The sequence below is a fragment of the Ictidomys tridecemlineatus genome, chromosome 8 (genome assembly GCF_052094955.1).
Source record: "Ictidomys tridecemlineatus isolate mIctTri1 chromosome 8, mIctTri1.hap1, whole genome shotgun sequence".
In the NCBI taxonomy this organism is placed as follows: Eukaryota; Metazoa; Chordata; class Mammalia; order Rodentia; family Sciuridae; genus Ictidomys; species Ictidomys tridecemlineatus.
Genome location: NC_135484.1, coordinates 5,645,814 through 5,673,549, shown reverse-complemented (window position 1 = coordinate 5,673,549; position 27,736 = coordinate 5,645,814). Strand labels below are relative to the sequence as shown.

Here is a 27,736-nt window from a genome sequence, read left to right as displayed (position 1 = left end):
AAAATATTGCACCAGTTTTATTTTAGTCAACATTTCAAAATTCTTCTTTAAAGTCTGGCAGCCTGAAGCATGAAATGCAGCAGGCAGGCATTAAAATGTTGTAATAACAGTTTCTGATATAGAAAGTAATTAGCTCTCTTAGAAAAATGATCTATTTTTATATAAGCCATATCTAATTTGGGACATGTGCTTTAAACAATGTTAGAATTAAATCTGAATTTTGTCATATAAAAAATCTATAACAATTATTACTTTTTAAAAGAACAGTTGAATAGCATGACAAAGAAAATGATATGAAATTAAAATTAAATTAAATTTGAAGCATATAAGTCCTAATAAAACACTTGCTTCTGTCTCCCCAAGAAATTTATCCAGCTGGATAAACTACCTCACTGTGGTGTAAATTCCTACCCCTCCAGGGTTACGACAGGCTCATCACACGTTATCAACCACATAAAGTGGTCTGCACAACCAGTCTCTGAAAGTGCTGAAATGAAAGATGCATGCATTTCAAATCAAACTCGTGTCTTACTCTTGGAGTTACTCACATTGATTTATCACTGTGTTCATATAATAATAGGGTGCAAGAAGCCAAAATATTACTATGTAAAATAATTAATTGGTATGTGAAAGTCCTGTTTACCTAGCAACTATAAATTCTTTCCTAAGCTTTCTATTGTCCTGCGAAACTAAAAGACTTTTTCCTATTAATACTGCACAGATCTTCAGAAAGGCTAATACCAATTACTTTGATTTCCCAGGCTGCCCAAACTGCTAATGGAACTCAGTAATTAAAGTTCTTTTACAACAATTCCAAATCTGAATATCTTCTCACTCAGCCTGATTCCGAGCAGCAGCAATCATTGCCAATGTCATAGTACTGAAGGTAGGAGAGGGAGTGTTCTCTAAGAAACTGTTCCCAAACACCATCTCTATTCAGAGAGAACATGTAACTGGAATTTAAGTTATTTCTATGTCTGTAACTGACTGTATCTTGACTCTTTTATACAGGATTCACATTTTGGGGCAAAGGTCTGGATGAGCTCTACTTTTAATATTCCTGGTTTCCTTTGTAGTCGATGGCCTTGAATTCTGCTAGCACTTTAAAAGGCCACTTTGTCCATTTGTTCTCTTTTGAAAATCAAAAATGTAATATTGATTCATTGGGCTTTTGATACTGTCTTACACTTGTACTTGGAAGCAAGTCCCCAATATTAATGATTAGCATCCAGAAAAATATACTTTCCAACTAGAATTGCAGGCTTGTAAAGCAAAAAATCAATAGGAATTAAAATGAACCTGAACAAAATGTAAATAAATCATTTTATAGAACCATTGAGCCACAACATAAAGGGATGTTGGTCAAACCAACTAGAATTAGAAAATTATGGTTATTAGTCCTTAAGCCCTTCTGTTAGAATTTTCACTCAAATACAACAGGCCTTTTAATATAAAGAACTTGCTGTGGTATTTGTGTATGATATTTCTAGAGAAAAATAAAACCTTTAAAGCAGTTTCATCAGTGAGCTATCAGACCACCCAAGGAACAACTGCTTCATTGGAGTCCATATAGAGGTGCAAATCAGATGGATTAAGTAGTTCATAAACTTAATGCTGAAGTTAAATTGCAAACTGTCAACACTTAAATATAAAGAAACTCTTGTCTTTATTGCTTATTTATAGTAGCCCAGATTTACCAGCAAGAAATGACAAAACATTCTTTACAGTTCTAAAATTCTAAATGGCAGGAAGAGATTAAAGTCTGGGGTGAGGAACCTCTGATCACAATAGACAGAGGTCTTCAGCCAGTCCAGCACCAGGGCTCAACTCTGATCCTCACTTTGAGTCCCATGGAAATTCATTTGTTCTGCACAGAATATCTAACCTTGACCTTCTATTTGTCTTTCGTATTCTCTTTTTCCCTAGTATTTATCATAAATGAGTTATAAAATGAAATATTACACTCATTAAAATAAAAAGTTAAGCAATAAAGGTAAACTTGTTTTTCACCATTTACTTTCAGAACATACCCACACAACACACACACGCACAACACACACACAACACACGCACACGTATTCCATTATTATTTATGTTATAGGTTATATTATATATTCCATAATTATTTTTCAGTACTTCAGACAGAACCCAGGGCTTCCCACATGCTAAGCAAACCTCAAAGTGTTCTCCCTCAGCCCGGACACTTGTTCTTCAATTTACTTCATCAACATGGATTTTCATGCATTTATTTCCAACTAGGCTCAAATAACTGAATAAAAAACAAAACATTTTCTGCATGAAACCTCGGCCCAGCAGACTGTGATGCCAGTGACACCCGACTGAAGCTTGAAGGCGGCGACGGGGCAAGACCAGACTGTGATATGGAGAAGGCAGGTGGACTCCCATAGATTCCTTTAGGGGTTCTTTCCTGGTTCCATTCTTTAAAAAGTAAAAGAAATGCTGAACATGAGATTCCATCTACACTTGACATTGGGTTCTGTGAGGACTCACACATTATTTCTTTTCCTTTATGTCTAACTGTAATACAACAATATTTTCCCAAAATATTTGCTATTACTTTCAACTCTTTGAGGCATAAACACCTCCTTTCCTGGTTCCTTAATACAAAAAACTCTGTTTCAGTGAGCCTGATAATTTCTTTTTCTTAACTGTATATGCCTGGTCTGTAATCAATCCACCATAAAGGGGCTAGTTTGAAAGCTCATCATCATTCATTCTACCACTTTCTAATTTTGTCTCCCTGGTGACAGAAGCCTACAATTATAAGACAAGAACACAATGGATTTGCCAAACCACTTAATTCTAATATGCTGAGATGTTATACCCATCAAGCCTGTTATTTTTCCAAGGTCCAGAACAATGACTTCCACAATGCACAAGTACTTCTGTTTGTATTCCAGGACCTTCTGCAACTGCTGCCAATCCCCACTTTTACACACCTCTCCCTTTATGCTGCTGATTCTGGTCACTGTACTTAGAATCAAGTTTGTCAGTCTCCCATGCATCTTGCCTTTCACACTGTTATAAATATCGTTGAGATATTTTTGAATTAATATTCCCAAACAAAGTGTTTGATTTACTTTCTATGCCTCATGCTTTATCCCAACAAGCACATGTACTTTTTAGGATTCTTCACCATGATAAAGATACCACTAACTGCCCAGTTGGTTGGACCTGTCACAGTACAATTATCGAAAAGGAAAAATCATGACTTCTATGTGTAAGATGAGCATGTGTCAAAGACTTTACATATTCAGTAATTAATGAGAAGCCACTAAGATATTTATGTAATAAATATATAATTTAATAAGTTTAAATTATAATTTGAAGAGCTAGTATTTCAAAGCAATTATAATTTCAGGTTAAGATTGTTGTGTTAGATATAAAATGGGCTAATGTCTGACATGGCAGTGAACCATAAATTTTAACCATCTTTTCTTACCAGGCAGAAATTATATGCAACCTACTAAACAAAAATCTATAAGTCAACCTCTCCTGAAAAGTTGTACAATCATCCAATAAAAAGAAAATAAAAGGTAAAAACCTGCATGGAATTGAGGAACACTTAGTACTCTGGCCATTTGTATGAGTCAGAAAATTCTGGATACTCTCACCCCTTGTTGTTATGAATAATCCCCAAAGATTATTCTTTAAACAAAAAGATGACCTTTATTAGTTTATTTGCATACATGAAAGGTAATAAAAGTTCTAATTCAACATATAGGCCTAGAAATTGATTTGTAAATCCAGTCTTTTAGTATTAAACAGCTATAAAATACTAAAAATTAACTTCTATATGTATTTTTTATCAGAGATACCAGATTAGAATTTCTAAATGCTCAAATAAAAGGCCAAGTCCAAAACACTTTCTCCAGCATATTTCATTTTCAGTACATAAAAATATGGGTGAATTCTGCTCTATGGCTCCTCAATTTTCTATGGTTTTTAAGCTGGTAGTAGGCTACAACATCAGTAAGGTTAAGGCCCTGTAAACCAAATACAAGGCAGGATTCTTCAGAGAACTTTGTAGGTATTCAATCTACATGTAAATAGTCATGAGTACAGGCTTCCAAGTCAGTATTTGGTCTCTAATAGTGAACCCTTCATAGCTGATTAAATGCAAATCATTCCAACTGTGATATGTTGAACAAATGATTTTTCCAATTATGTTCTGATAAAAAGAGAGCCAGATTCTTATTGAATCAAATTCAAATAATTATATTGCCAAGAAAAGTCACAAATCCTAATACAATAGCTGTTTCTGAATTCTAAGGGATGAGTAAGAATCAGATACCATTAAAAGGGTTTCATTTCAGTTAACAAAGCACTGTCTTCCTCACATCAACTTACATATAGCTCAGGGAAAAGGAGAAAGGGCTTCCTAATATAATATTATTATATTATGCTTTCACCTAATAAAACAATATCCAAACAAACAACCACAACTAAATTATTCCCATCAGTTCATTCAGTCTTACCCCCGGAGGCTGCCTTCATGAAGGAGTTCCACTGCTGAACTGAATAATAAAAAAATCCCTGGAAATCCTGACTTAGTCCCTGAGATAATCTTCTGAAAGTTGTATAGAAAAGACAGTTAGCTATGGTCCTCTGAACAGGTTCTGAAACTCTCCTTTTTGGAGGTACAAATTCTAGCCTGTAGCTTGCAGCAGAACCCTCAGGCAAGTATCAGAGGGAAGAACAGCTCCCTTAGACAATGAGACATGGCTGTGTTTACTACAGTAACAATAATATCACAAAGGACAAGAGTAAATTTTGGCAGGGGGTGGGGGGATAAACCATGCTGTAGTTTGGATGCAGAATGTTCCCTGTGTGTTAATGGTCTAGTCCTCAGCTTGCAGGACTAGATGGTGAACCGCTGAGCAGGTGAGCCTAGTGAAGGAATTTAGGTCACTGGGAATGAGCCCTTCAAGGGTATTCTGGGACCCTGGTCCCTTCCTATTTGCTTCCTAGCTGCCATGAGGGGACTAGGCCTCCTCTACCTGGTGTTCCCACATGATGTTGACACTAACAGAGCCAACAGACCATGCAATGAGACCTCCAGAAACCCTGAGTCAGAATAAACTTTTATCCTCTTAAGTTGATTATTTCAGTTTTCGTATCACAGTGACAGAAAGCTGATTAACCCAGAATGTGACAATTTCATAAGGGTAAAAACAATTATGGACAACAATGGTATGGACAACTTCAAGGTCTTCTCAAGATGTGCACAATGTATTAAATATTCATAAAAATAAATAACATTTTACTTACACAAGCTTAACCCAGTGAAGACTGAATATCTTTTCTGATTTGTTAACTGAGTATCTTTTCTGTTTTGACAACTTTTCCTCTGCAGCTCTCCCCATACTTTGAGCTATTTGAGAAGTACAGAACCCATTAAGCAAACCTAGTTGTTTCCAGAATCCTTCTACCTATAAGTGAAAGAAATAATCTCTGTGATTTTCCAGAGGCTTTCTGGGAAAACAAAGAAAGCACTAGATGTAAAAGATATCCTGAAAGTTTTTTCTAAATTTAGGACCACATCTGGGAAAGCCAAAATCAAGATTTGTCAAAGAATGTATTTTTACTTAAGACAGAATCATGGGAGCATGAGAAACAATACATCCTTACCTTTTTGATTAAAGTGGCAAGCTGATGAATAGGAAAACCATTCTTTTCTAGTGAGGCACATTGGGTGTTCTTATTTGTTTTCATTTGTTTATTTTGTTTTGTTTTTGTAAACAATCAAGGATATGATAAAATACAAAGCTGAAAAAATTATCCTGTTGAGATACAGAATTCCTACTACTTGAAATTATGCAGATTACTAAGCAGGTGAAGAACCACCTTTTATTCCTCTTTATTCACTCTATAATCTGAGATCAATTTATCAGTTTTAACACAAAGAAGTAATTTTCTAGTTTTGTATTAATAGAATGTTTTACAGTAAAGTTTTCAAGAGCTCCTTTTATTTCCTTAAATCATCCTGTGAATGATCCTATCAACAATGACTGATGTTTACTAAAAATTCAACACATTACATCATTTCTGTTCAGAAGTAGCTATTATAAAACAAGTCAAAAAAAATCACTTCCTGCAAACATTCTACAACTTCTTGGTCTCTTCAGACACGATTCTCTTCGCTTTGGTTCTTACTTTAAATGAGAACCCAAAATACAGAAATTTTAAACTTTGATTAATATTGTTTCAAACTCCTATTAAATTTAAAAGTTAACTATTTTTTTCAGTGCTGGGGATTGAGCCCAGGATCTCACATATGTCAAGCAAACTCTCTACTGCTGAGCTATATTGCCAGTGCCTCATATTCTATCTGACTTTGAAATTATTCATGTATCTAAAATATTGTTTGTCTCAACCCAAAGTTTGAAGTTATGTTAGACCTTAAAATATGTTTAAGATGATATTAGATAAAATATCTCAAATATTATGTGGGAGTGATTTGATTTGACTTGATTACTAAACCAATATAAGCAATTTAGAAAATTAAGTAGCTACTTCACATGAAACCCTAAATCTTATAAAATACATAACTAAATTATTAAATTGAAATTTTGTTGTCCTTTAGAAAACATAAAACACCACAAAAACTCTGGATAAAATGTTTGCTCTTAAATATGCTCAAAAAAATTCACTATATTTGCAGACTAAAGTAAACATGAAATTGATATTATTTTTTATATACTCACACAATATACTCTGATTTTGTTCAATCAGAATCTGGAGATAATCTTACTGACACTGAACAGAGATGCCAGAATTTCTCAACCTTTCCACAGGAAAGACCCACTGATGAGGTGTGAATTATTTTCTTTTGTTCTTCCTTTCTGTTCTAATATGACTACAAGTGGCCTAAATTCTAGACATACTTATAAATAATTTGGGTTTTAGAAAATAAAATAGAGGAAAACATAAAACTTTTTAAACCATATTATTAAATATTGTAATCCACTATGTATTGTGTTCTTCAATTGTTCTATGTCCTGCACACAATAAAAAATACCCAAAGTTAAATTATGCTTCATATTAGAAGTGTAGAGAATGCAGGTTAATCTTTACCCCAGTGCTAGACTTGAAATATTCTTCTTATAGAAACTACTGCAAGTTCATATAACTAAGATGAATCATTGAATATATATTAGATCTGTTTAATAATTCTTTAAGAAAAAAGAGAAATTTTCTCTGCTTTTCCAAGCATAAGAATATATTTTAAAATTTAGATTTTTCTCACGAAAAGACAAAGTGATACGTTGAAAAGTTTTGCTAATGAATATACTTTGATTTTTTTTTTTTGAGAGAGAGAGAGAGAGAGAGAGAGAGAGAGAGAGAGAGAGAGAGAGAGATTTGAACATTCTGCCCTGGAATGGGACAACAAAATGCACTAGAATAAACAGACTCATACAGTGGTTTGGAGTGACTCCAAATCTGCCTTTCATGGTTGTCGATGTTGCTAGAATAGTGACGGTGTTTTAGATTCGCCGTGGGAAAGTTCCTCATGCATCAACACCTTCTGGCGTGGTCAGTGTCCCCCAAAGTCCAGCTGGACACCCCACAAAGAAAGGGAAGGACCCTAGCTCCTGCAGACCCACTCTCCTGGTGGAGTAGGTCGGCCGCCCCACCAGCTGCCCGCAAGGTGCGCTCAGACCGGAGTGAGGCGCAGGTAGGGAAACCCTCCTTGTCACCAGACACCTTCTGCACTGGCTATCCCCACCCGGAGCCTCTCTCCAACCCTGAGTCCTCCCAGCAAAGGCGCCCAGATGTGCTAACCCCATGGGAGGAAGGAGGAGCTAACTGTCCCCAGGACAGCATGAGCGCAGGCCTTTCTGAAGCCAAGTCCTCCAAGTCCTCAGAGGTCCTGCACCGCCCGAGCGCATGGGTGGTGGCGGGTGCCGAGATCCAGGGCAGAGAAGCTGAGCGCGGTGCCTCCCTAGGCAGCCTCGGGAGGCCGAGGGCTAGTGAGGTCGCAGGAGGGACCAGGAAAGCTGGTCTCCCTAGCAGCGCGGAGATCAATCACTCCCTAATCTTGCAAGGGTTCCTAGAGCAACAAATACCTTGTCTTCTGTCTTCTTTTTTTTTTTTTTTTTTTTAAATTGGAAAAAGATACACTGCCACCAGGAATAATTCATCTTTCAGAAGAGGCCTCTACCCTTGTCTTCGTTTTCTCATATTACCAGATGCTTCCGCAGTTACCACGTTTTAAGCAAGGAAGTACAGCTTGAGGAAGATACATTGGCCCAGAAGACCCTCAGCACAGCTGTGGACACTGAAGCCTGGCCACAAGCACTAACTCCTCCCACAGCTCTGTAAGGGCTGCCTTAAACAGCTACGCGGTGCTTACACCCACAAAACCAGGCACAGCAGAGTGGGAAAAAAATCTGTATGATGTAAATGGATTTAAGGGGTTTTCTAACTCAAGCAACTCAACACAGTGTCTATGTTGACATGTGAAAATTCTGAATAAAATCTTTCATAAGGAAATAATAATAAGGAAAAATAATATTTCTAGGATAACCTTATTTTATAATGATTTCCATTAGCTAGTACATTTATTATAGAGAGCTGATCATTTCATCATGATTTCTAAAATTTTGTGTCTACAATACGGGTCACAAGCCTTTTTTATACTGTTCAGAGACTTCAGTGTTACCCCACAGTGGGACTTCTCTACCTCCACACTATTAACATTTTGGTCTGGACACTTCTTTGACCTGGCGCTGCTCCATGCTCTGTGGGAAGCTTAGCAGGCTCCCAGACTTCTGCCCACAAGATGCCAACACGCCTTCTTGTTTGATCATTATTTGGGCATGTGTTAGGTGTATGTTTTGTTTTACCAAACTGGGTCCGAAGGACACCACTTGTTTCAACTGGCCCATACATTGTAGACATCTCTCAAGTCAATATGTACACATTCCTAATTGCTGCATGACACTTCATTAATGGGCTGCATTATAAGTGTTCCACTAATGAACGATTGCTTTCAATTTGTCAGTATTATAACCAATGCCTCCAGGAATTGAATGTCTTTAAATTTGTTCAATTAGTTCCTTATATTTCAAGTATAATAGTATCCACAGAATTCATTTTAAATTTTAATAGCTGAAATATAGCTAAATATAGTTAAAGGATAAAAATCAAGAAATAAAACAAAAAAAGAAAGTAAATAGTACACATATTTTACATTACTCATAATTTTTGGTTTCTACCCATGCCACATTTCTATTAGAATAACTGAGAAGTAATCTTTTAATAAGAGTCATGAAATTTAATAATTTCTAAATAACTTTAAAAACTTTACTCTTTCATCATTATTCTCAACGTCTTTTTCAAATACAAAAGACAGTAAAACAGACACTTCAGAGACCCGTCATGTATCAGAACTGAATTGCTTCTAGCATCTTTTCCTTCAGTCTGTATGCAGTAATTAAAAAAACAAAAACAAAGTATTGTCAATCAATGATTTAAAGATATTTTATTACCAGCTATGATAAACCATTTTAAGTTAAGTCTTTGGGATTTTTGCTTTAGAGAATTCCAACTAAGTGTTTTAAAGATTTTAAAAAGCAATTATTGCATTCATATGCAATATGTTGGACTAACCCACAAATACTTAAGAATCCCTGGCAATCTTGCTTAATGGTGCATTCCAGCATTCCAGTTGACTTGGATTCAGGAACCACACACACCCTGTTCACACCTGTAGTGCTGTACAGGCCCAAAGCAGCTTTGATTATATGGGTAGAGGTTTTCTTTAAAGCATCTTCTAGCAGGAATATGTCAAAATATTAACATGTACATGGGACTATGTGGGTTTTTTTGTGGAAATATTTTATAAATTTTTCATAATTTTCTAAGAAATCAACTTGTGATTTAATAGGAGGCACCAGAGTCAAATGATAAAACATCTTAAAAATTTTCTCTGGAGTCTGTTTCACCTCTTCAATAAATAAAATGAGTAAATGAACACTATTTTGGTAAACTTCCATGTCTGGAACCTTAGCAGATGGAGTTTGTGTACGGAAGACCTGGGCTTGGGCCTCTATTCCCTTCATTCACTTTGCATTGCTTAAATGATCATTCAACTTTTCTGTGCCTGAGTTCTATCCAAAAAAGAAAAATCATGGCAATATGTATCTCTTAGTCCTATTGAGAATAAAAGAGAAAATGTTTATGAAAGTACCTTCTGAAATAGAAAGCCACAATATACTAACTACTTGCAGAGTTGTATTTATTCTTCCTTGGATTTAGAGTGCTAAGAATTACAGTCTACTATGCCTCAGCCCTTTTTATCTTAATGCTCATAAAACAATCTTAATGAATAACCATTTGTGCATGCATAGAGAGAAACAGAAGTTGCTTTCTCTCTGTGTTCTATAAGCACCCACTCTTCTTATTCCTTCTGAAGGCAGAGAGGACTGGTTGCTTAGTATGAAGTGGGTGTTTTTTTTGTTTTGTTTTGTTTTGTTTTTGTTTTTTTAATGAAAATCTAGATAAAAATCTAAACTTTCCATAGTATTTATATCATTTGATCCTAAGAATAACTTCAGGGTAGGGGAAGGAAAATATTTTATTATACCCATTTTAGAGATAAGAAAACAGAAATGCAGAAAATGAACTGACTTCCTTAAAGTAGTGGTGTGACCCAGACTCCCAGCTGGACTTAACTATTCTCAGGGAACCAGCTTTTGGAAAACTGTGGAGATCTACATTTATACCAAGTCTTGAGTTACAGAGTAAGAAATATCAGATCATCCCAAGAGATATATATATATTCCTAGTGTGCCCATTTCACACAAAGGAAAACTGAGGGATCAAGATTATTTGTGTAAAAAATCATGTGGCTAACAAGAAGGGGCAGCAGGTCTGAACTCAAGTCATCCTGCCCAGGGAGCCAAACTCTTAGCTAACCCATGATTTATACCACACATTTAACTGGTTTTAGATAATAGTAGTTTACTTTACCATCTAAGAATAGGTTTAATTTACTTTCTTCAGAAAAATAAGAGTATTCAGTAACATCTTCTAAATTGATATTTAACCTCAAATTTTATTTTCAAAGCTTATGATTCATTCAGGAGAAAACCAACTTTCAATGTTTAAAAAACAAATGCACAATCTTTCCATATAAAAAGAATATTCCACTCCTTTACATTAAACTCTAATATGATTTTCTAACCAAAACTTTATGTATTGTCACCCTGATATGAATTTAAATAACTTCATGGAGTAAGTCTGAAAGTTGTTGTTTAATCCTATGGGCAATGTTTCAAGAATAATAAAAAGATAATTTATTACTATAATATATTAATTATTTTGGCATCACTGTTGGACTAACCCACAAATACTTAGAATCCTTGGCAATCTTGCTTAATGGTGCATTCCAGCATTTTCAAAAGTGAACAGCAGAGTGTTTTGTCTCGAGAAACTTCTCCTAGCAGCATAGCATAACTGTGAGATCTTACGTAAATAGCCATATCTCCTTGATCTACAAGTTTATAGCAAGAGAGTACATAGAAATTAATACTAATTAGCAAGTAAATAAAAATATTTTTCTTCTTAGCTCTTACAATTGTTCAGATGTAGTTTTCTTCAAAAGAAACTGCAGTGAGTTGCAGCACTGTGAGAATTATTTTAATTTTATGGTTATAATAGAAAAAACGAAATTACAAAAAAAGGCCCTTCGGAATTCAATCATAGAAAGGAAATATTCAATTACTTAGAAGTCTTTGGTGCTGTGAGATAGATATGCAGAAAATGCAAGGCAGACTTGGGTCATCATTAACTGTAATCCCATATGGCATTTCCTCCTCCAAGCCTCTGCTACAATCCATTTACACAGAACATGAGCTGCAAACCAATAATTACAAATGCACATACACCCACAAATGAGAGATAACTAAGCTGAGTGAAATGTAAACTGACTTTTAATTATTCATTAATAGTAATTGAGAATATTAGTGGCATGACACAATGTTCTCCTCAGGGTCCTTATGCACCAGAAATTCACCTTATGTGTGAAAATCCCTCTATAAAAAAGCCAGTCAGGCCCACACTGTACAAATTCTTCTTGGATAGTATAGGGCCCAATGGCAAGCTATTTTTTCTAAATTCTGAGCTGCACTGCAGGGTTAAATAGCACAGAGTCAATGGTACACAGGAGAGTACTCAGCACATAGATAGTGTTCACTATCAACTGCTGTTAAATAAACCATCACTTTGGTGGCAACTTTTCAGCTATGTATGTGTGAGTTCATTTAAGAGCAAAAACTAATTCAATAAATAGAGAAACACAAAAGCACTCAATACTTTTAAATTAAATAGGTGATCATGAAATATTCCATTGTGAATTTCAAACTCCTTCTCAATCTGCAGCCCTTGGCAGCCACTGCCAGTTGAATAGAGTTGGCAGGCAAGATGGAAGTTACCTGCCATTTTATGACCTGGAACCAGGTCTTCCCCCCAAAATCCTGATTTCAGTAAATGGCCTCATCACACATGCAATTACTTAAGCTAAAATATGGGTGTTGCTAGGCGTGGTGGTACACACCTATGATCCCAGCTACTCTAGAGGCTGAGGCAGAAGGATCAAAAGTTCAAGACCAGTGTGGGCAACTTTGCAAGAACCTGTATCAAAATAAAATTGAAAAAGGGCTGAGGATGCAGCTCACTCGTAGAGTGCTTAGCTTGCAGGAGACCTGGGTTGAATCTGAATCTTTATACCATTAAAAAACAAAGAAAAGTGTTATCCTTGGACCTCTCTGTCACATGATTGATGGAAGTGCCCTGCCAGATGACTGAACTGCCCTTCTAAACATCAAAACTCTCCATTAGCTCTATCTTTACCACCAGAACATGAATTCAAATCTGCAAGAGCCTTCTATCATTCTTTCCTGTCCCCTCTAACCCCCTTGCTTCTCACTGCATCCAGAGTATTGGTTTTGAAGAACACATCTGACTAAAGGCTACCACCATCCCGACCCACCCCTGTAACAACCTGCAGTCCTCATCTCTAACACGGGACCTCACCCATACCTCAGGTGTACTCTCTCCTCCTGCTTGGCTCTCCAGTCCCAGCACTCAGATGTTTGGGGTACATGGTATTCTGATCATTTAACACTATAAATATCCAGTATCCTCCTAGCACACAGCCTCAGCAAGCTGTTCCCTCTTCTCTCTGCTTTGCAAATCACCTACTTTCTGAGCCCAGTTATAGGCTCCTCCAGGGGGACTCCTTCCCGCCACACCCTTCTTTACAGATCCTTGTGGCATCATGGGTTCAGTGTTACTGCTGCTGGAGGACAGGGGCTGCCTGGGACGTGCTTGTTCACATCATATCCACAGTACACAGAGCTGTGCCTACCAAGGGCAGATGAAAACTAGGATGAAAAACAAATGAAGAAATGAACAACTCTATGCAACGGTGCGTTGTAGGTTATCACATCCTTTGCAGAACAATGATTAGGAATATTTAGTTCCTAATTTAAGAGATGTTTGGGGTACATGGTATTCTGATCATTTAACACTATAAATATGCAAACAAATTTAGCTTCAGTAGTAATGCGTATGGTCAAAATCCCTAAATCTATATTAACAAAGTTTCTTAGAGTTATGTGAATTATACCAACTTCTAATCAATAAATGTTTCATTATATTCACTTAATAATTCCAATAATTATTAAATTTTGTAAAATACTGGAAGCTAACCAACATAAAATTCTCTTAGAAGTTTTCAAGGCAATGTGTATATAATGTTTCATCTAGTGAAACAGTACCATGCCATCCAAGAGTTTTGGAATTGTCTATATCAAAATTCTATATAACACAAGTTTCTTTTGCAAGGATAATTTAGTCTTCTCCTTTAGGATAATTGAGCACTTGAATCCACAACTGCATGCAATATTTGCATAAATAACTATTGCTATGTAAGTAAGGGTATGGATAAGTTTTTATATAGTTATAAAAATGACAATGAAAGAACCCAATTCCTTAAAATGCATCTAATGCTCAGCTGCTATCAATTGCTACTTCATTAGTACTAATTCTGAAAGCTTTCACTGATTCACAGCTGTCTTTCTGAATGACATTATATTTAAATTCCGGAACTTTTTGGAATTTCACACCTATTTTCCATCTGAGATGTCTGATCCATGACCATTTTGCATATGTTCACCCTCATTAATAAGGCATAGGGTCTTCTGCAAATAAGAAAACATATATTGCAAAGGGCACTCTGATTAATAAATTTGGAAAGTGTTTCCTTTGTATCCCATTCAAGTGCCTACTCCTTGTACAGATCACACATAAGAGCACTGTATGCTGAAAACATTCTGAGACTATCAAGTTCAAAACCACTAATTTACAAGTCAAGTGAAGTACAATCATTATTAGTAACTTTGTTGACAGACTTGAACTAGGAAAATACAAGACTTTGAAATGATCTTATACCTCTAAACACAAGGTGTCCATTCTAAAACTTTAATACAAGTACTATAAGTCTCTTGTTATAAAAGAAAATAGAGGCCTGAGATGTCAGGTAGTGGCAGCTACTCAACATTCTGGTGTGTATCCTTCAGAGGCTTTTCTGAACAAACATATTTCTTATAAAGTTAATAGCACACATACTATTTTTACCCTGGTATTTTAATTTGGCAGTATAGTCAATGCCAGTCTAGGTCAAAAGTTCAGATCAGCACCTACATCTGTAAGATTGTACTGAACTAGAACCCCCGGCCCCATTGGGGTCCTCACCCCTGGGGTGCCTCTGGTGGCCCTGGGGACACAGGGTGGAACATGCAGCAATCCTGTTGTGTTCTTGGTGGTGTCTTCCTGGACTAAGGAAGAAACTCTCTTGGCCAGAGAGCAAGGAGTACAAAGAACATTGTTTCATTGCTACTTCCATCCAATACATTATTCAGCTTACACAGTTAACCCCTGTCTGGACTACAGTGCACACTTTCAGCCTGTGAGGCAGGAAAAGTTTCCAGCAATGCCAGCATTTGCCATCAACAACTCCTTGTTTACATGCTTAATTAACGATAAATGTGTTTTATACAAAATAACTGATTTGATCATTTGACATTTTATTACAACATTGCTTTCTTCCTATTAAAAGAGGAATTTGCAAACTGAAAAGGATTCAATAACCCTTGAACACATTTACGCTCTTTCTGATTCTGACATGACAGTTTTCTAGAAGAATCAGGGAGGGTAGCAGGGGAGAGCCACCCAAGATGCCAGTCTCCTGGAAAAGACTTCTGTATGGGTGTGGAGGCTACTGGACCAGGAACTAAGGAGACCAAACACATGGCCAGGGAGGAATGACCACGTCCAAACTCTGGGTCTGGAATATTTCCTCTTCTCTCTCACTTTAAATGGCAGCCCACTCTCTGTTCTATTGTTTGCATTTAAGTTGACAGAGTAAAATCCAAACTTTTATAGGCTGCTTCTATATCACAAAAACTAAATGTTGAAGCCACCAATGGTATCTAAGGATTTGACGATACTGTTTTCTCTTAATATACTGTTTTCTAGATTTGTGCACAACAAAAACTAATGCATTAAAGGATATTTCTATACACTCCACAACATTAGAAAATATAAAGCTTTTATTTTTTCCAATCAGTATTTACAATTGAGTTCAATGGGGAATTTAAATATCGTTATATAAATATGCTAGGAGTTCTTAACTATTTTAATACATATATATATATATATATATATATATTTGCGGCACATTCATTCACTTAATTTTTTTACTTGAACTGATCACTGTTAAAAATATAGAGTTATTTTGTGGAGCCACTATCATCAAAGCAGCAGAGGGATCAGCCATGGGTGAAGCCAGGGCTGAGCAGGCAAGGAAATCACCGAATAGAACACTAGAGTCCAGATGGAGAGTTCCGTCCAAACAGCAGTAAGCAGCAGAATTGGACTTGTGTCTAGATGTGGTGTGAGGAGTCTGGACCACATGATGATGGAGACTTGGGGTGATGTTCCTGGTTCTGAAGATGTTCCCACAAGTGTCCCCAGGCCACCTGGTAAGACCTGGGAGGGATCAGGAAGGAGGCGCAGAGAGCTCTATGAAGGCTTCCCTGTGCAGGCCTGCATTAAGATGTCTACTCACTCACCCTCTTCTAGTGTGGCTATTCCAAGGAAATTTTATTTTTATCTATTTTTCTTTAAAAGTTGTTCTAGTTATCTGTTGAACTATTAGGATCAAATAATAAATCCAATGACAATATTACTACAATGTTTGGATTGAGAATTTACAATACTGATAGAGAAGGTCAAAGTCATGATTCTCACAGCAAGTCTAACTCAGGCTGCTTGAAGCACATGTGGTACTTACAGTGGAAGTATAATGAGATGCACATGGGGACATACAGTGTGTGCACTCAACATGGATTATGCTTGTTATGAGATCATGAACTTTGAATTGCTTTTCAAAAAATTTAACTCTTGAAATGATTTCATATTAACATAAGACTGTAGTAACATTTTTGTCAGAGTTGTTCACATCTCAAATTTCTCTGGAGCAGACAACAATAACAATAAGGAGCATAACAACAGGAAACCAAATATATTTATGCTAATGTATATTGAAACATATGCATATGATTTTGCTTGAATTTTTTCCTTCAGTACCCAAAATCATGTATTTTGCCAGGACAGGGAGATAAACATGGTAATTTTGCTTAATATCAATACTAAGCAATAAACACAGCATGAAGGTAAAACTTAAAAATGTGAATTTTTTCACTAAAATCCCAAAGCCTAATAGTTTTCTTTCATATATTAAACATAAAGATTATTCCAGTCAGATAACAGAGTTCAGTCCTTGATAATATATATATATATATATATATATATATATATATATATATATATATATATATATATATTATCAGACAGCCCTTACTCCAAACAGGACTAGTCATAGTCATATTTATGATTACCTCATTTCCCAACACTGGGCCTGAAATCAGAAGTTCTGTATGAACATGGGCTGTTTTACTTCTTTTTAAGGTGCTGGGATTAAAACCCAGGCCTTTGCATGTGCTATGCTCCCAGCCCAGGAAACAAAAATTTAAGGGAAAATTTTTCAATAAGGATTTGGAAAAATTTGCTAAAGTCAGGTCCAATAAATGACAAGTTAGTCATCAGAGGACTCTGCCTCAGTCACCCAAATATGGAGCAAAACAGCAGAGCCATTGGAAATTGGAAATGCTATGTGTGCACATTGGTTGGGAGGAGGGGGTATGGAGGTCCTCTGGATCAGTAAATGTGCCCAACATTAACTTACAATAAGTAACATCATCCTTCTTATTGAACACCATGGTGGTGACAGTATAACTGTGTCCAAGAGCTCTTTGTGAGTTAGTTTAGACAAGTAAGATGGAAAAAGTACTCAGGCTATTTGGGTTCATTTTTTTTAAGCCCTGTTTATGCCACATTCTCCAAGATAGTTAAACAAATTACACTCAGTAAAAATGGCTGAAAGAAAACACCTGTAATAAATCCATCTCAAAGAAACCTATACCAAAAACAAGTGGGAGACCCTTCAGAGGCCAGGCAGATGGGGCCACTTGTCAAGCTGCTTTACTACTACCATTCAGTACAATCTGGTGTTGGAATGTAGTAATGGGTTCTGGGCCCAAACCAAACACCAAATTATTGGGGAACATTATCATATGGAGGCTTTGTTTTTGCAATTCAAAACTTAAAATATTTGTGTTTTATACCTATCTGGATCATAGGAAAAAGAGGGTGCAGGCATTTTAGAATTCATAAAAATATAATACTATAACAGATGATAGGAACAATTCAGAGATTTTGAGGACATTACAACAAGGGGTGCAGCATATTGCTATTCATGACAAAATCAAACCCTGTAATTGTAATCTGATGATCATGATGCTAATTTAACCACATGCCCTTAAAATCACTCTGTGTTGCTTTGGTTCCCTGGTTATTTATTTACAAACATTTTTTTTTACAATGATCTGAAATTAGTTTTTGGTGGGCAAGGGTTCTATCAGTTTAACTTCTCTCGGGCTTTTTGTACAAAGACATACTTAACAAAATGCTTATGAAAAACCAGATGACAGGGAGAAACTATTTACTCAAAAGAAAGCAAAATGAACATTCTAGGTGGTGCTCATAGCAAGACAATCTATGGCAAGATCAACGACCTGAGTATGAATGGAAACCTTATAATCTGAACATCAACCATCTACACATCCCATTCTCTTACAACAACAGTACCATAGAAGCCACTTGTTACAAGTATGACTCATGACAAGCTGTACTGAAAGGATCTTTAGGAAGGACTTTTAAATAGGTACATGTATTTTAACAGTCTTATGACATTTCTTTTGTGGGAAAAAGAGGAAATAGTATATTCTATGAACATACACACAGAGGTTGGAAAGAATCAAGCTATGTATGCAATTTTGAAAACTCTTTAAGTTTCATGGGTGATAGTTGCTTGAGGGCTTTAAAAGTAGAACTTTTTGTGAATTAAACATTACAGTCTTTCTCACCTTGATAACATGGTGGGAAGGTTAAATATCATAATACTTTCCTTAGTTTTGTGAGTTCTATGATTGTACATAGAATTCCTTTGTGGTCATACTTAATAATTACGCAATTTGTCTTTCTTCCTTTAACTCAAATGCATCATTCAGTCAAGTTATAGCTTCACATTTTTAAGTTTCTCTTAGAACAAGTTTCATTCCAGCTAGATTTGTGGCATACATAATAGTGTGAGCTACTTTTCTCCATTGCTTCTTAAAAGCCATTTCCATTCCTACACAGTATACAGATTAAGAAAGTTACACATAATAAGTAATGTGCCAGTATAATTTGAAAATGTTCATCTTGTTCACGTTCTCCAGCTCCCACTAAAAGATTAATAACACCCCTGAAACAGAAATTGATGAATTCATCACTGTCTTGGGCATTTTGATCATAATCAATAACAATTTTACCATTAAATAGGGTTTCAATTAAGGCATATTTTTCAAAGTAATTTTACTTTAACATAAAAATGGGCTTCTGTGCCATGAATCATTAACCCATTAGGTACCAAAAAGAAATTATTCTATTTCTGAAGTTCTACATCAGAAAAATATAAAACCAAACTCCCTCTGCTGTATTACACACTTCCCAGAAGTACATTTCATAAAACATTACATTATTATATTCTCATCATGGAAAATGAAAAGTAATATGCTTTCACAAAATAGCAAAACCATGAAAAGTTTACCAGATAAAACGAGAATACCAAAATACATTACATCTGCTTGGATTATGCGACTTTTATCTGCAAAGAAAAATAAGGTGTCTATATAAAATTAATTTATCATTATGAAACATCAAACATGGTATTAAAAATCCTGTGAAATTTATTCATGGTGCACAAAATGCAATATACTTTATGGTAATCCTTCTATTTTAACCATCTCATACATTTTTCCTGTTCACACCATTAGGATGTTCAAAGAACACAAATTTCTCCCACAACACAGTACAAAATTGTTTCCCTCCAAACAATAAAGTCAAAAATTTTTTTAAATTTACACTATAATTATTTTATTATAAAGAAATCACCTTCATGTTTTTAAGCTTAAGAGCATATGTTCCCTCCTCTGCTCTGCCAGTGCTTAGAAATAAAACTAAGCATCATACCTCTCACTTAAATCAGTCAGCTGGCTTTGCCCCATGACTGCATCAGCCCTTCTGAAGCATGAGGCATGCAGGAAGCCACAGCTCTTCTCTCCTCCATGCTGCTCTATACTTCTGAATTCTATCAGTACCCTGCAGGCAATTTCCTCTATGTGTTCTCCGTTTCCATCTTGGAAACAGGAACTAGTCCTTAATTGTTTACTTCTCAATGACTCCATAGCTTCTGAGACTGCTCATTTTGCACTTCATTCTGCTTGAGTGGGAGGATTCTGATGGAAAAGTTCTCTCTTTCATCCTTGAACCACTGTTACCTCTCCAGATTCAGTGCCTCGTAAACACTCAGAAAAGTTTGTCAAGTAGATGGATGGGATGAATGATGGTAATCACCATGCTCTGGTTTTCAAAATGGTCAAGCCAATCTATGGGCTTGCCAATTTAATCCATTTAATCCATTCCTTTATTCAGTTTGTATATGAGGGTTCCTGGATTGAGTTCTCAAAGTTTTTGACTTCCAAAATTGAAGAGATGATATTTATGACTCTAAGAATTCTGGGTGCTGTGACAGAACATTCAACCGAGAAATACCAGGGTTCAGGGAGCAATGGCCCCCACCCCATTTCAGTTTCTCAACTTGAGTCAGGAGCCTAAAGAACAAGTTTCTAACATCATTTCTATAAAAGTTCCAATGAGTAAGCAGAGCTAGAAGCTGAAGAGAATAAAATCAGGTTGAAGCAGAATGATAAAGTAATAATTAGAAATTAAACAGGTGCCAGAACTAGAGTTTCCACAGGTGTTAAAGTTAGTGTGGATTGGTTTGGGAGATCCAGCAGGGGTGTGATCTAGGCAGGATAGAGAACCCTGAACACAGTAGTTTCTTCCCTAGCAATAATAAACATGATTCTGGGCTCTTCTCTCTGACACATGAAGTGTCCTATATCCTGGAAATTTATATTCAGCAGACATAGTATGTTAGTAAATAGGAAGAACTCTGACTCAGGTAATAATCTATGCCTTTCAACATATTTGATATATTTTCTAGTCCCTCATACATTTTTTTTTTTTAAAAAGCAGAAACAAAGACACAGAGAACAATTAGTTGAATGTGAGGCAGGAAAGATTTCAATGCACAGTTACAGAGATTTTCTGTTCCAAAGGCTGGTGTTGAGGAAGAGAGGGGCAGACAGATGAACAGGCTGACAGGGAAGGACTGAGGGTACCAGGGCCCTTGGGATAAAAGAGGGGAGAAGCATTTTGCACTAGGAGGAGCAGGAAGCAGAGTGGAAGCCAGCACCCAGCCGTTTCCAAGAGTGCCTCCATCCTACAGTATAGCTGTACAACTGGCAGCCGGTGGTCCTATGTTCCTGTTGTCTAATTTTTAGTAAAAAGTTTTTCATCCAGAATTGCTCAAAATGTTGCACATACTGGTTCTTCCAGTCCTCATGATATCCTGTGAGATGGCACTGTTACTGTCCCCTTTCACAAGAGAGAAAAGTGTGTCAGAAAAAGGCTACTGCCAATGCATAGGGACCTTTGTGCTTCTCTAAGTGAGAAGGTGGGAGCCTGAGCACCTCGTGTGAGGATGAGCACGGACAGGAGAGGCTTCACTCAACCAGCAAGGCCCCAGGCAGAGATCACTGGAAATCCCCCCAGTGGCAGGCCCACCACCACCGTTTCTCTGTTCAGCCAGTGCCAGCTTGCACCATGTCCCCAGGCAATGGCCGCAAAAATAAGAACACCTTTAACTGTTTTAAAATGCTCTTTTACAGAATTTTTAAAAGTACTATGACTGGTTTGGAGCTTCCTGGTAGACAGAATTGTGCACATCCAGGAAAAAGAGAACACGAGGGCAGTAAAGAGGCACGTAGGAATGGCGAAGGCTTCCGTCTCCCCACATAAAAAGAAAGGATGAAAGCCTAAAGTCTGCACTAGCTCCAGACTGAAGGAAAGGGTGGGAGGATGAGGCCGAGCTCAGCCGCCCGCCATGACGGCCAGCACCTGCAAGACAGTCCTCTCCAGGCCACTCCAGGTCAGCCCTGAGACTTGGCTGTGGAAAGGGGCAGCTTTGTTTCTGTCAAGGGGTTTTTTCTTACTGTGATTAGAATGAGGGAAGTTTTGAAAGTCGAAGAATCATTATAATAGCACATAAAGAGTGACACGATGAATAAATAACCTCGATTTTCCCACTGAAATGGGGAAAATAATTAAATCTGCAAAGGAGCTGTAACAGATGTGAAGTATAACATCGTTTTTAAAAAATGACATTGGTGCATACACAAATGCTCTTGCCATTACTTCTAAAACACAAGTCACAGCACACAAATTTCTCATTTCCACATAGCACTTAAGAGTGAAATGTTCCGGAAGCTGAGAAAAGCACAGGAAATAAGAACATAAATTCAGTAGGTGAACTGTGTTGTTCACATGGAGCAGCAACGTTCTATAATGTCTTTATGTCAAAAAGAAATTTGGGTTTAATTATTTTCCCATAAATACCTTGTACACACTCCAATTTAAAAATCAGGTCAGGGTTTAAAAATAGAAAAGTCATTTTTAGGCTAAGTTGGTAATTATGTTAGAGCACCATAGTACATCAGTAGAATAATATAACGAGGTTTCCTGGTGCCATGAGCTACCTGGTATCTATAACCTGCACATTTAAACTTAACAATAATCACCCGTGTAACAGGACAGAGTTTCAGGACAACCAATTCACTAATCCTATTTTCCCTATAAACAAACATTGATTTAAAAGTTGAAATGGAGATGGCCTTTTAAAATGAGCTCACAAAGTACTTAGGATCATGATTCAACCCTATATTAATAAGAGTGAACATACCAGGTTACTGCTAAACTCCATCCAATTACTTACAAATTAATCAAAGACAATAAAGGAAATTATCTTCTGAAAGACACTCCTGATAATATTACTAAGAACTGTCAAGCCTCAATTATCCACAGCAATTCAGAGAGCTGGCTAAGCCTCAACAGTGATAATTTAACAGTTCTTTTTATTGGCACAAATTATTTCTGTATGTGAAAGATTTACCTTAGCATTTTGTTTTTCTCAGTTCAGCATTAAAAATAAGATTCCTTTTTGTGCTATATCATCAGAATGCAGAGCTAGCAGGATTTTTTTAGTTTGAAATGGGCAAATCACAGAGAATGTAATTCACATGTAGTGTGTGTAAGATCTGAATGATGTTTAAAATCTTTCAGTTAAGCTTTCAAAATGCATTTAACACCAGTAAGTATGTGCTAAGGTAAGAGAGTTATGATAAGAACGGTAAAATGATTGTCAAAAAGATCACTGAAAGTGGTCCAAATTTAAGTTACACAGTGTCTTGTTATTACTATTTCATTTCACAGATAAAAAGGAGGCAAATTCTTCCATTCCTTTGCCTCCATTTCTTCATCTCTGTGATGTGGATGATATCAGCCCCTGTCTCTGTGGGGTTGGTATACACATGAAGTATTTGGGACAGACCCTGGCACATGATAAATACTCAATAAATGTTAGTATTTATTACTGAAAAAATACTTATTTTTCAAATGGGTAATCTTAGGCTAATTGATGGGGAAAAGTACCTTCACCTGCAATTACAGCTTTATTTTCATTTTAGGACAGATGTAGTTTCCTGCTTCGCAGAACCTGATATCCCAAGGTCTACCAAGGTAAAACATTTGCTTAAATGCTCAGTTAGGAACTGGGAGAACTGGGTTTTGAAACCCAGGCTCTGAACGCTTAAATCTATGCTTTTCCCTACTAGAACACCCTTGCCACAGAGAAAGGTGACAATGCCAGTCCTGTCCTTAACTTAGAAGCTTGAGATTTCTACTTGTGAAACCAAAAATGTGTAGGTATCTGCCCACTTCTAATAAACATATTTTAAGTGTGTACATATCTGACTAGATGACTGGTAATCCATTGAAATATAAAATTATTGTATAGACACAGCACAGTCAAAAACATTTAAAGTTGTGTCTTCTAGGGTCCAAAATGCCCCTACTTTAAAGTGTAAGGTTTTTATGGAGACTATGCATTTGGAATTCTGACAGATAATCTAAACTTTAAGAAATTCAGATTTAGAGGCTGGGGTAGCTCAGTGGTAGAGCACTTGCCTAGCATGTGTGAGGCACTAAGTTAACGAATGGTTAGTAGGCGAACTCTGTTGTTCATGGAGCAACATTACACGGGTGATTATTGTTAAATGTGCAGGTTATAGATACCAGGTAGCTCATAGCACCAGGAAATCCCGTTATATTATTTTACTGATGTACTATGGTGCTCTAATATAATTACCAACTTAGCCTAAAAATGACTTTTCTATTTTTAAACCCTGACCTGATTTTTAAATTGGAGTGTGTACAAGGTATTTATGGGAAAATATTTAAACCCAAATTTGTTTTTGGCATAAAGACATTATAAAATGTTGCTCTCAGCACCACATATAAATAAATAAATAAATAGAGTTCCATCGACAAGGGGAAAAAAAGAAATTCAGATTTAACTCTTTATCATTGCCTAAGTTTCTATGTTCTCTTAAATAGTACTTCCTAATTCAGGGCCATCACCTCATTCTCATGCTCTTTCCCATTCTATGACAGAACAAGCCTTCCACTGAGCTGGTACTTTTATGCAAAACAGTGAATTTCTGGATCACAACAATTTTCATTTGCCAAAACAAATGTTTGAAACTATGAGTCATCCTAGACTACTAAATTAGAAGTGCATTATTGATTAAAGAAAAATGACTGATGGGTAATGCATGAGCCAACCTTCAGTCATTCCTTTGGTATGGCCCCTCGGGTGGCACACAAAGTAGGATCCTCAATACTACAGGAAGAATAATCTGGCTGGGGGCTATGGGGGTGGGGAGGAGTGCAAATTAAGAAATCATCAAGGAAAGCAAATGCATCATTTTAAAACACACTCGCAAGTTAAAACAAAATAAGACAAAATTCAAACTTCCTTCCTTCGTGAGGCCAAACATTTGAAAAACCTAGAAGTGTCCTGGGAGAGCACATAATATACTAACAGAATTAAACATCACTTTTAAGTCCAGGTGATTACATGTATGCAAGTACACACACAACTCTATTTGTCAATTTCAAAACGCTGTGAAAGGTGCTGAATTCCACTCTCTCAGGGGACAGAAAACATTCATAATAGCAACACTCCCCCACAGCCACATCTTCTTGTAACTGGCTCTAAGAATGAAAAAAATCTTTATGACAATAACAAGAAAATGAATTTTCATTTTAACAGGCAGTCTCCGAGCCAGCACTGGCTGTCCTGCCACCCAGCTCTTCTGAAGGCATTCAGACCCTTCACTGGAATGTCTCAAAAATCAATAGCAATTTATTCTCTCTTTGGACCCCGAGCAACAAAAGTAAATAATACTGTCACCTCCAGTCTGCCTGCAGAACATGACCACAAAACAGCCTTGCCACTAAAATACAACCTTACGCAGCTCTTTATCTATGCTGGTGCTGCTGACCGTATTGGCTTTCACAGGGGACAAATACTTCAGCAAAGCCACACAGAGGGGTCAAGGTCCTGTACCTCAGCCAGACAGAATGCTGGGCCCTGAATTAGAACCAAGTCCTGACCTCCACCACAGCTTTCAGCTTCAACAATGTGGGTGTTAGGGGGGAAACGAGAAGAGTTACTTTTCAAGATTATGAAAGCTAAGGGGGAAAATATGAGATCGCACCATAGTTAACATTTTTTTCCTACAGAACTTCAGAAAATTGCCAATCTCTGAAGCAGCTAGCTGGATCATAATATTTTGCAGCTACAATCTATATGTAGACAGTTTTTACACTATCTGACTCATAAGAATATTAATCTATAAACCAAATAAGACTTAAAAGTTAAAGTTCTATTTTAATTATGCCCAAATAGTAGATGGTGTCAACATTGCCTGATACAAGATGCTAGACATACTCTGGAATTCATTTGTAAGGGCCTTTTGGAGCAAGAGAATCTTAGGAATACTCTAGTATAATCCTATCTGTTTATACCTGAAGGAGATAAGCCATATAGCTAACACCAGAAAACAAGTTAATGGGATTAACAGCACAAAAATCCACTTCTGACATTCTTTCTACTCTATTGCTTGTTGAAGAAAAAATACTTATAGACATACTAAAGAAGAGTTGAAGTCCTTGTGCTGAGAATATACAGAAAACTAAAATCCCTCAGGGTCATATATTATTCCTTAAAGAGAAAAATCAAATACTTTTGAAACCTTTGTGCAGTAATTAAAATGTTCAAATCACAAAATTTATCAGTCATACTAGGATATTTACTATCTGTTGTATACTTATCCCTGGTGGAGAATAATACATATTTTATCTATCTCCATAAATACATAAATATAGAAACATAGGTATATATTATTTATACATACTGTTTATGGAATTTTGAAAACAAGCCAATGTTAACCTGTATGGTTGAAGAATTATGTAAATCAGTCAGAAAATCATGGGGGCACTGTCTATAAGACAGGCAAGTTTGGTGATGGAGAGAGGAAGCCAGCCATCAGGGCAGACACAGGAGACAGGAGAGCAACACTGTGAGGCTCGGGAGGGGCCTGGTGGGCTTCAGGCCTAGTGCGAGGGGCACTGGTATCTGTAAGTCAAGTACAGAAGTAGAGTGGGCCCAGGTGTTGGGAGCCCCAGAAAGTCAGGCAGAAAGATTGGGACCTGATGTAATAGATTGCAGATAGTGTGAAATTCAGCATTTCATCTTGGGAACATCACTAGCATTATTGGCTCACTCCTCACTCTTTCTTAACAAAAATTCAGAAAAGAATAAATAGACATCCAAACTTTACAGAGAAAGCTTAAGACAACAGAATCAGGAACCTACGCTTATATCAAGTTTCAATCATGGGTTTGAGCTTCTGGTCAGCAAGGTTATGGCGCAACTGCAGAACTGCCAGGAAGTCAGACAGTGGTTGAAGCTGACACTCCTACCCAGCCAGCAGGGTTCGAACTTGACTTCTGTTGTTAGCACTGGGGACTCTGGAGAAATCAGTGGCATTCTGGGTCTCGTTTTCCTTACCCAAAAAACAGAATTCTCATGGCAGCATTCCTCTCAGGGCTTGGAGACTGGCACAAATCCACACAGTGCTAATCACATGGTGTCAGGACACATTAGAGCTCAATGTAGGAAATACTATTGTTATATTTATCTTTATAGTTTTAACTGTCTGCAAAGATACTGCTCAATTCTTCCAGGCTATATTAATTTCATAGGTTCAAACTCAGTTAACTGAAGCCTCACATGAAAATGAAAGACACTCAAGTTCCAACGTGAAACAGTGACTCGAGTGACACATCCCATAGGAGAGGTGTACAGTGTTCCTTGAAGAGGAGGAAATGGTGAATTGTTGAGGGGCAGAGATGCAGGACAAAAAGGAATCACAATACAAGTGACACGGGAACAGGGATATGAAAGAGCAGAGTGCATCCAGCTAGGGACATGGTATTAGAGAGTGACCCTCAGGCTGGAGCTCGAGGAAGCTGAGGTGTGGGAGCACACAAGAACATAACATTCTGTTGGGGCCAAAACAGGAGCAATGGATGCTTCTGGACCTTATCAGGTGAGCAAAGGAGAGGCAGGCTGAAGTGACAATGCCATCAATATTTTAGGCACTAGAATTATCATCACAGACAGACGGGGTTCAGAGAGTAGCAAGAGACTAGAGGCTGAAATGCTAGTAATCCAGGTAATATATAATACTGACAGTGAGGCTGGGAAGAAGGAAAGACATACAACAAACATTGTGTAAGGAGCAGACCAGTCTGCCCAAGATGATGTCCCGGGTTTTGGCCTCATAGGTAGGACAGTGAAAAAATTAAGAAGGCGGGGGGGGGGGGGGTTGGAGTGGCAGAGAAAGATGGTTCACCTGTAGGTACAATGAATTTGGGGCAGCTCTGGCAAACAAGGGGTGATGGTGTTCAACAAAAAAGGGAGAATAGGGTGTGGCAATTCATCTGTGGCTCA

General features: G+C 37.0%; 1 protein-coding gene across 8 annotated transcripts in view; it reads right to left on the bottom strand.

Annotated features, from left to right (window-relative positions):
- The window catches only part of Prkn (parkin RBR E3 ubiquitin protein ligase), a 1,217,693-nt gene that overhangs the window by 1,142,655 nt on the left and 47,302 nt on the right, over nt 1-27,736 (bottom strand). Inside the window, exon 1 of one of the 8 annotated variants that reach the window (XM_078018775.1) lies at nt 13,231-13,255. The exons of the other annotated variants lie outside the window; for them this stretch is intronic. Coding sequence (XP_077874901.1) covers nt 13,231 — 1 coding nt within the window. The 5' untranslated portion in view covers nt 13,232-13,255. Of the gene's footprint in view, nt 1-13,230; nt 13,256-27,736 lie in introns of those variants that run through there. 8 annotated transcript variants of the gene reach the window in all.